This window comes from Crocodylus porosus, unplaced genomic scaffold (assembly GCF_001723895.1).
Source record: "Crocodylus porosus isolate Cpor-Errol unplaced genomic scaffold, CroPor_comp1, whole genome shotgun sequence".
NCBI classification, from domain to species: domain Eukaryota; kingdom Metazoa; phylum Chordata; order Crocodylia; family Crocodylidae; genus Crocodylus; species Crocodylus porosus.
This window is the reverse complement of record NW_017728943.1, coordinates 7745640-7755515: the sequence shown is the minus strand read 5'-3', so window position 1 is coordinate 7755515 and position 9876 is coordinate 7745640. Positions and strand designations below refer to the sequence as shown.

The following is a 9876-nucleotide window of genomic DNA, read 5'->3' as shown; positions in this document are numbered from 1 at the left end:
TCTGACCTTTTGCCATCGGCATCTGAAATCAAAGACTTTGATCTTTGACAGAGTCCATGATCCTTCTGGGTTCGGTGGAACGGTCAGAGCTGCAGGCCCTTCTCCAAAGACACATCAGCCCAGAGCGGCGTTTGCATCTCTCCAAGGAGATGCAGCAGAAGCTGACTGAGGCACCCTATGATGGCAGCAGCAAAAGCCAGTGGATGGCCATGCCCAAATGGAAGCGTGAATCATTTGCTTTTGTGGATGAGGATGAGGATGAAGAGGAAAAGACTGAGGTATGAGAAGCAGAGAGAGAGTGAGAACTGGAGGTGAGGGAGGGTCAGAACGAGCAGTGAGACATGGGGAAAGGGAATGAAGGGAGCTAAATGGGCTGAATCCTATGTTATTTACTTTTCCTTTGCAGCTGTCTCAGCAACCTCCCAGTCACTCTGAGAAACCCAATGGCCCAGTGACTCCTCATAAATTAATACCAGAAACCCCAGGACTTCAGGAACCCCCAGGTATGATGACCTCCAGCCTGCCTCAGAAATGCCAGTGCTTAGAAGCCTTAATGGCTTTGATGTCTTCCCAGTAAGGGGATCATGTCTAAACTGTTCTCTGCAATGTATCTCATCACCAGAGTAATACATACAGAGCATATAGTTTCCCACTAATGTCTCCTGCAACCTGCACCACATACAGCAAGGAAGGTGCCTCCATCAGTTACCCATCCAGAATTGTTCTGCCTGAGAAAAATCTATGCTTGATATAGATATACTTCCTTCATTAGTAACTTGGACTGCCTATAGATGCCCTCATCAGACCAGACTTGATTAATTGAGCCTGCTTTGTATTCTAATTAGAGTGCTTTAGCATCACTGCAGGGTCATGTATATTAAGCTCCCCTCCATTTCAAAATGGTCACAGAGATACTTCAGCTAAAGCTCATCGAATGAGCTTTAGTTAAAGTATCCCACGGCTATTTTTAAACACATGGGGACTCAGCACAAGTGATGCTGTGGTGTTTTATATGGAGTGGCTCTCCAGAAACTGCTCTAATTAAAATGCCATCTCCAGAAATCAAATAAGTTCTTTACACATATTCACATCATCATGTCAGCTTGTGCAAATAGGAGGGACAGACTTTAATGTATCATTTTATTCCCTGTCCTCTGAAACTATTTACAGTCAAGTGAGTTGAGCTCTCCCAGCTCTGCTCATGTGCCTGATTTTTATGCAGCCCCTGGTTATATTTTCTGGATGTGCTTTCTGAGCTTCACTGAGATCCTGATGATAGCCAGACTCCATGCGTGACCAAAGGAAGTAGGGCTTTCAGGCTCCCAAATACTAGAAAGGATCTGCAAAGTGTAATATTAGGTACAACACTCTCCTTTCTGTGGCATAACCAATGTGGGTCAGTGTCTCTGAGATGCAATAAAGCCTGCCGGAGGCCAGGCATAGTTGTAGAGCAGTGTACTGGTTAATTCCTCTGCTTACCAAATGGGAAAGGTCTATTACTCTGAATAGTCATGCCAAGAAAATCAGAGGGGAGGGGGCATTGTTTAAGGTATTTTACATTAGGCAAGTAAAAGCGCTGCAGAAGGGGATGCAAAAGAGCCATCCTGAAGTGACTGGTGAAAGAGGTAAGGGAGCATAGAGGACTCCTGTCTAATTGTTATTCTATAAATCACACCTTCCACTGTTTGACTCTGGCCTGTCTTCTCATATGTCCTACCATTAGCTTGAACACTGCATATCAATAGCAAACCTCATCTCTTTGTCTACCTCACATCCCATGGTCTCCATCATTGACAATTATTTTATAATGATGTTCACTCCCAGCACTATGACCTTGGTACTATCTAGACTCTTTTATCCTCATATTTAGGGTGTTGAAAAATGCATCTGCTGCAATCTTTGGCACCCTCTCTGGATCCCATTCTTCCCTTTCTGCCCTAGCTACTCTAATTATGTTCCTATATCAGCTACAGTGATCTCCCCATAGTCCCACTTTGCTTTTTCATCGTTCAGGCTAATGCCCTCAAATTAATCATCCTCACCCACCGTTCTGAATTAATCACCTTCCTGTAAAAATCCCTTTTCTGGTGCCACATCCTTTTCTCTATGGCCTTGTAGCATGGCCTTTGTTATAGCTGGGTCGCTGTTTCTGTTACCTGTGGTTCCTGTTCAAACTTATTAGATAGCCATCCTCCAAGGCTGGTTTGTTAAAGTTTATTTCTCCCAGCTATGTATGGGATAGTATGTAGATTAGTCTGTTTACAACTGAATGCTGGGTTGTGATTGGTTGAACTAACATTTAACGTGGCCATTGTACAACTCCTTGGATCAACTTAGATGAGATAAGCATGAAGGTCTTGTGTTTTAGTCCGTCACTGGTTTGGGTTTTTTCTCTTCTTTGTTCCATTCTCTTCCAGAAGCCAGGAGTTTCTGGAGTTTCCAGCAACTGATCCAGCAGCTTTTGTGCAGTTACAGCCATTCACCTGAGATGGAAAGCACTGCCCAGGTTAGGATGTCACGGTTCCCAGTAACACATCAAAGGAGGAAATGTAAAAGAACCAAGATTTAATAAGCTCCCTGCACCCTCCCCCCACAGGTCCTAATGACTGACAGGAAAACTCACAAAAAGATAGTGAGCTCCTGATAGAAGATTAAGGATTACCCCCTGCACACCCAGGAGACCATGACTGTGGCACAAATGGGGAAATGCAGTTCTGTCTAATCAGGAGCTCTCTGTGCTGCAGATCCTAAGGCAGACATCATAGCTAGGATTATATGAGAATAAATGCAGTTTGGTTCAAATTTGGCAAGTAATTTTGGCAAAATATAAAGAATACTCTTAGCCTCAGATACCTTTCCTAGAACCAGGAAGAGAGAATAAGCAATGATTCTCGCTCTTCCCCTCCCCAATCTTAATATTGTACACCCTAGTATTTAGAATGGTCACCTGAGATATGAGGGACCCAGATTCAAAATACCACAGCAGTGATTTGAACCAGTGTGTCAGGTCTGTTAGGACTGGGCTACAGTCTTTTCTGGGGTTGTTGAGATTCCTCAGACCCTCCTGCTGAAACTGATTCTTTTGTATATGCTGAAATAATTATAGGCCCAGAGAGAAAGAATGACTGCATAGTCTTGTGGATCAGGTACTCCTGTGGAAGTGGGGGGAACCTGTATTCTAGTTACTGCTTCAGTGAAGTACTTTATGACAAATGGGGCACGTTGAAACATCACCATGTGGTGACATTGCTATGGTGCCATAGTTTCATAGTAGTTTGGGGTCAGAAGGGACCTGAACAGATCATCTAGTCTGACCCCTCGCCACTGGCAGGAGCACACACTGGGATCACACAACCCCAGACAAGTGGTCATCCAACCTCTTTCTGAATTTACCCAAGGTAGGAGCGAGGACCACTTCCTAGGAAGTTGGTTCCAGATCCTAGCTACCCTAACAGTGAAATAGTGCCTCCTAATCTCTAACCTGAACCTATTCTCCAGCAGCTTCTGGCCATTGTCATCAGCCCAGGTGGTGCTGGGGAGAATAGGGCTCTTCCTATTTGCTGTTGATCTCCCCTGACGAGTTTGTAGGCAGCCACCAAATCCCTCCTCAGCCTCCGCTTGCTGGGACTGACCAGGTTCAGGTCCCTCAGCCTCTCCTCGTAGGGCCTGTCCTGCAGCCCTCTCACCAAGCGGGTGGCCCTCCTCTTAACCCTCTCCAGGCTGGCCACATCCTTTTTAAAGTGCAGTGCCCAGAACTAGATGCAGTACTCCAACTGTGGCTTGACCAGTGTCGCATAGAGGGGGAGGATCACCTCTCTGGACTGGCTTGAGATGCATCTGTGGATGCACAACAAGGTGTGGCTGGCTTTGCTGGCTGCAGTCTGGCATTGGCCGCTCATGTTCATCTTTGAGTCAATAATAACTCCAAGATCCCGTTCCACCTCTGTGCTCACAAGGGGGGAGCTCCCCATGCCATGCATTAGTACTTCCTTTTGAAGGTACTAAAGAACGGTGCAGTAACTCTCTGTACTGCACCACGCGCGTGGTGCACGGTTAGATTTCACCGCTATGTTGCCGTAGCTGCCGATCATTTGTAGACTCATATGATTGCTACATTGCTGTAGTGTACCATATAGCGACATAATGCGTCACTACAGTGATGTAGGGCGATATGTAGATGCACCCATGGTGCAGCTTCAAGAAAAGAGATTGCTTCACATCTCACCTCTGCATCAGGCAAAGTGGGGACTTGAACTTGGGCTGCTGTGACTTCAGAGGAACAGCTTAGTTATAATTCCTCACTGGATCTGTGGATTGTACCCAAGACCCCTTGTAATCAAACTCTTTGCTTGTGTTTAATTTGTGGTTATTTTAGATGCAAGTTTCTGATTTTCTGAGCATTTTAGAAAATGTTGGTGCTGGATCATATCTAAACAAATACCTTTTAAATGTTTCAGTTCATCCACCAAACTGGAAGGGGTATTATCTGTATAGTGATAATCCTGATGGCTTGCTTGGGTCAGAGGAAGCACCATGTATCGGTCCAGTCCCAAAATAATCATTAGGAGACTAATCAGAAACTTGAACTAGGACCTAGGACTAGTCTGGAGGCCAGCCAGAAGTATCTCAGTATGCATATTCCACCCTCCCTAAGAATGGGCTCCTATTCTTGTGCAGGGAGGCTGCTCCAACACACTGTAATTACAGCGTGTTGGAGCAGATGCAATCAAGTGTGCTGGAGCGTGGTAATTACTGTTCTCCAGCAGACTCCAGTGTTATATGTATCAGCATCCCTGTGCTAAAAAATGGCTGCAGGGGCACTTTAAAGCTGGTTTGATGAGCTTTAGTTAAAGCACCTCTACTGCCATTTTTCAGCCTGGGGACACTGATACACACGATGCTCTAGGCACTTTAATTAGTGTGGCTCTTAGAGCCCCCCATCACCTCCCAGAGCACGTCTATAAATGCCCAATGATACTAAAGGAAGGGTTTGCCCGGGTGCGGGGGTGGGAGGTAGCTTTAGCTCCTAAAGATAAATTAATCACTAGGTGGCACTGTTGGGAGCAGAAAGAGGAGGCCCATGAGTGTGAGAGATTAGGATGACCAGAAGTTAGGAAGAGGAACTGCCAGAATGCAGGAGTACTTCTTGGAGCAGCGTGAACATTCATCTAGGATTTTCTTAGTGGTATTCTGTGGTCTTTCTCTGACTTTGGCTTTATTTTCTATTCTTTTAGGACTCAGTAGATCTTGTTGACACAATGAAACCAGAGGAAGTAAGTCTGGCTGAGGAAAAGTGTGTGCATGGCAGGGGGGAGGTAGAGGGGAGGTGGTGAAAGGCGGTGCAGTGGATGCCTCCTCCTGTCCATGAGCAGAACAGAGTTTAACTGCTTATGAGCTAAAAGGAGAGGTCATTCAGATACCTTCTTTCTTGGACATAAGGAATTCTGTTCTAGAAAATCTAGAAGATCTCTTCCCCTCTAAGCAGAACTAAGGATGTCCGAGGTGCCGAGATGCTTTTTTCACTGCTACTGGGAACACTTTTTTATTGCTGCAGCATTGCTAGTTTCCCGAAGGGACATCCCATCTGACAATGGAGGAACATGCAATCTGAGAGGAAAGATTAATTGAGGGAGATAGACAAAGGTGCTGGAGAAACAGCAGGAGGAGGATGACCCTGGGTGGGGAAAGAAGCTAGAAGCACACTATAAGTGTGATCTCCTTTTTTCTGTGTCAGATAGATGCTTGGGAGCAGGAGGAGTTGAACAAGGAAGTGTGCTTTGACAGCTGTCGCATAGACCCTTCTCCCTTTCAACTGGTGGAGAGGACTTCCCTGCACAAGGTGGGTGCTGAACTTCCTATTACATCTCACCTTTCTTGCAGACTCTTGGTCACCACAAGGCTCATTCTCTGTTTACTCCCTCCCTCTCTGTGTAGGCTCATTTTGCCACTCATTGTATTTTTGTCTTGTTGTCTTTTCTTTTCCTTCCATAAATAATTCATTGAGCTCCCCTAACCCCAATATCTAGCTCTGGCCTCCTGGAAAATGAAAAGTTACAGCGAACTGTTTTGATACAAAAGCTTCAACAGACCATACTAGGATCCACTAGCCATAGAATTAATTTCACATTTCAAACCTCTAAGGCATCTGGTTCCCTCACATATTATCAACAGGACTCCTACTCCTAAACCCTGTAGACAGCAGGAGCCGCACGTCAGCCATTTTTAAAAGCAGTAATGAATTAATCCTGAATTTCATACTCTGTGCAGAAAAATCCATCCCTAGTAGTGGGATTTCTAAACTTGCCTGAGACTCAGGACCTTCATGCCAGTGCATTAATGCTAGTATTTATCCTCTCTGCTTCGGAGCATAACAGGATGTGCATACACCTCTCATTTGTATTGATATCTGAATTTGTAAGATACAGTGGGCACAGCTACACATTTATTAATGCACAGTGGTTACTGCACATTAAATTTACTTGTACTTGTAAAATCAAGGACTAGATTAATGTGTAGTAACGGGAGTCACTGAGCAGTAATGCTGGTGAACACCTTTTTAGTGATGGTACTGTGCACTAGCTTAATAATACTACACAGTAGCATTAGCATTAATGTGCAGTAGCTTAATAATACTACACATTAGCGTTGTTTGTGCTGCGATGTGCTACTGCACAGTATTATTAGGCTACTGCGCAGTTAGTGTCTCATGTAGACACACCTGCTGTGTTACTGCTTCGGACTTGGTGCACTAGTTCCTGGATGCACAGGCATATGTCGTCTGTATGTACCAAGTAAAGGATGATAGATACCTTTGGGAATTTGCCAGGTATCACTAAACACCTCTAAGAGTTGCTACTTGCCAGTGGGGCTGGAGGGCAGTTGCGATTTTCCCTTTTAGCTTAGGAGCTGAGTAGATCTCAGCCCTCAGTCTCGCACCAAGTCACACTCCAGTCACTGGAACAGATGTTCTCTTGTGCTTTCTCCCACAGACGCACACCTTATTCTCCTTGCTGAGCCTCAGCCATGCCTATGTAACCAGTATGGGGAAGTTAAAGGGAGTGCTGGCATTAGAAGAGGTAAACACAGTTGCATTATTGAATCAAGGAAGACACTCCCACCTCTTCCTGCTCCACCTCAGACTTTTGTTTCATCACAATATCTTACAGATAACTGGGAATCAGCTTAGGGGGTCTAGGTTTCTGGTCTCCTGTTACTATAGTTCCTTACACTCCAGTCTTGGAATCCAAATCAGTTCTTTGCCCTGCTGAAGTAGAATAAGTATGCTGCTGGAAAGGGAGTCTTTCAGACAGGGCCTTAGCAAACCAAGACCTTATTTCACTTACATGAATGTTAATGTTTACCTGGCCCTTTCCATGAAAAGAAGGCTCTGTCCTGCATGACTTGTACTAGATCCATTTAGTAGCTGTTCCTTCAGATCACGGCGGCATGGAATTTGTGAAATGCTGTTGAGTGAGATAACACTACAGCAATGTGCAGTCTGATTTTTCCCAGGTCACAGGGCTAGAGAAAGTCTTACCTGGGTAAAATTCCTTTATTTTTTACTATAGCTAAACTTCTGTTGTGCTTTGTGTATTCTATCCTCCCCCCGGCCCTTTTCTCCCTCCAATAGCTCCAGAAAGCGATTGAGGGCTCCACGCGCTCTGGTGTCCGTCTCCGTCCACCGCTTGCTAGCTTCCGTAACACCAACCGGACCTCAGTTAGCAGTGAGAAGGCCAACCAGGTCTCACAGGTGTGGAGCCGGCCGAACAGCTGTGCAGTACCCATGAAAGGAGCAGTGGACTCAGGGGCAGAGAGCCCTTTGCCCCCCAGCTCCCTGTCCCAGAAGCCCTTGCCCTTCCCTGAGGAGGGGCTGCTTTCTGCCACTGATACTGAGTTGGAGGACATGGAAATGACTGGCCCTGCTACTGAAAACATTTCAGACATCCTCAGGGACCTGAGCCTGCACTCCACGGATCTGGATGAGGATGAGGAAGAAGATGTACCTCTATAATTGGTGGGAGGAGGAAGTGTTCCACCCCTTCTCCCTTCACTGAGCTATCTGTATTATACATGTTCCTCAGGGAGCCTATGGACTGTTTCACTGCACTCTGATATGTAATGATTGGCTCTGCTGGGGGTAGGAGCACAGGACTGGCCTTTCCTTCTGTTGCCTTCACTGCCTAAAGAGTTATGCTGCCTTGGATGCACAGGGGAGGCCCTTGGATGTGCTGCATATGGGTGTGCAGAGGATGGGGAGGGAGAGTCCCCAAGGATTAATGGAAGCTGGGGTTATGGGATAGTGGAGCTCTTTCCTCTCCTAGCTCTTATGTGTACATGAGGGAGGCAGCAGGAATAAAGAATGCATGGGTACTGCCAGTTACAGAACAAGAATCCTGGACAGATCCTGCCGTTATGGACACGTGGTGAGGAGCAGGGTAGCTTCAGCAGCCTTTTCACTTCTCTGTTTCCCTGAATACCCTACAACTGTATAACACTGTCTGCCTTCATTTATTTCGGTTCAGGCAGGAACATGCTCCCAACTCAGGAGTCTGACTGGTGAGAATTTTCAGAGCTGCAGGAAATATCTGCAGGAGACAGCAGGACCCCCAAGCACCTTCCCTGGTACTGTCAAACCAACTAATATTGTATTTCCCAAAGATGTGGGCTGATCCAGCCTGGTACCTGAAGAAATGCCAACTGAGATAAATAAGAGCCTTATATAATAGCAAGTTTTCCATGCACACTCTTCTCCTTCACTCCCCATTGGTGTTTGCCATCTTTTCAGGACACCACAACCCCATCTGTGAGCATGTCCACATATGCATCCATGCATGAGTACATACACACGTACGCATGAATGCTCATGTGTACTCACACACCTTTGAAGCACCCAGAAGCCTATCACAGTTTGTCCCTGTAGCTCCCTTCAAGGAGGTCTCCCATCATGCACACCAGAATTTTGTCTCATTTTGGATCCTTTGGGTGTTTCCTGAGTGGGTGGGAGGTTTGGGGCTTCTCCCTTGCCCTTCCACTCTGCTGTCTTGTAAACACATGTCAATGAGAATGATTGTTGATCTTAATTGCATTTCTTTAAAAAAGAATTGGGACAGGTGGTGGAGAGTTGCCTCCTTGATTTTCCATTGTCTCCATGAAGTTGTTAAGCAGAACGTTCGAAATGTTAGTGGGAAGGCCAGAAGTTCTCTCCAGCTTGGGCCTCTGGACTGTGGATAGGGCTGGAAGGAGTAAGATTGTAAATATGTACCAATCTCTCAGCTGTTTGTGTATTTGTGTCTCTAAATTGCTGTTGCTAATTTCTATCAAGTTATAGTCTTAAAATGTAAGAATGCCAGAGGAGAGGATTATGGTGTGTGAAAAAGCTGATGGTAAGCAAGGCACTGAGGAGTAAATGCCCCAAACCTTTGATAACATAAGAAAACGCCTCTCCTAGAGCAGAGTTTTTGTCTGCTATCCCACTGCTGGGAATCTTCCACATGGTTCTCCCAATGCAGATAAGGCCTAATGCAAAGCACCCATTGCTATTCCAACTACCATCTTATGACCCCCAACTTGTCCATCTTTATGCTTCAGTCTTGACAAAGCCATCACCCTGTTTATCCAGTTTTGGGGTCCCAATCCATAGCCTTTCCAGTTAATTTGTATTGTGACCCAACAGAAAGATTTCAATCCTGCCTTGTAGCACTTCCCCTACTATTCCAATTCAAGTTCCTGAGTAGATCTTGATCTTTGTCCTGGGGAAGAATTACTGCCAACTCGTTTCATGCATGAGAGCCGATGGAAGTTGCTGAAGGTAACCCTGCCCATCATCTCTGAAGGAGGGAAGGTCTCATCCTGGCATAGTGCCACTGGGGCTGTGGA

At 45.7% G+C, this 9876-nt stretch overlaps 1 protein-coding gene across 1 annotated transcript in view; it reads left to right on the top strand.

Annotated features, from left to right (window-relative positions):
• The window catches only part of CLCN1 (chloride voltage-gated channel 1), a 69532-nt gene extending 60175 nt beyond the window's left edge, over positions 1–9357 (top strand). The window contains exons 17-23 of the mRNA XM_019548526.1: positions 52–278; positions 407–503; positions 2418–2506; positions 5235–5273; positions 5735–5839; positions 6990–7076; positions 7631–9357. Of these exons, the coding sequence (XP_019404071.1) occupies positions 52–278; positions 407–503; positions 2418–2506; positions 5235–5273; positions 5735–5839; positions 6990–7076; positions 7631–8011 (1025 nt within the window). The 3' untranslated portion in view covers positions 8012–9357. The remainder of the gene's footprint in view (positions 1–51; positions 279–406; positions 504–2417; positions 2507–5234; positions 5274–5734; positions 5840–6989; positions 7077–7630) is intronic.
• Positions 9358–9876: the final 519 nt, after the last annotated feature.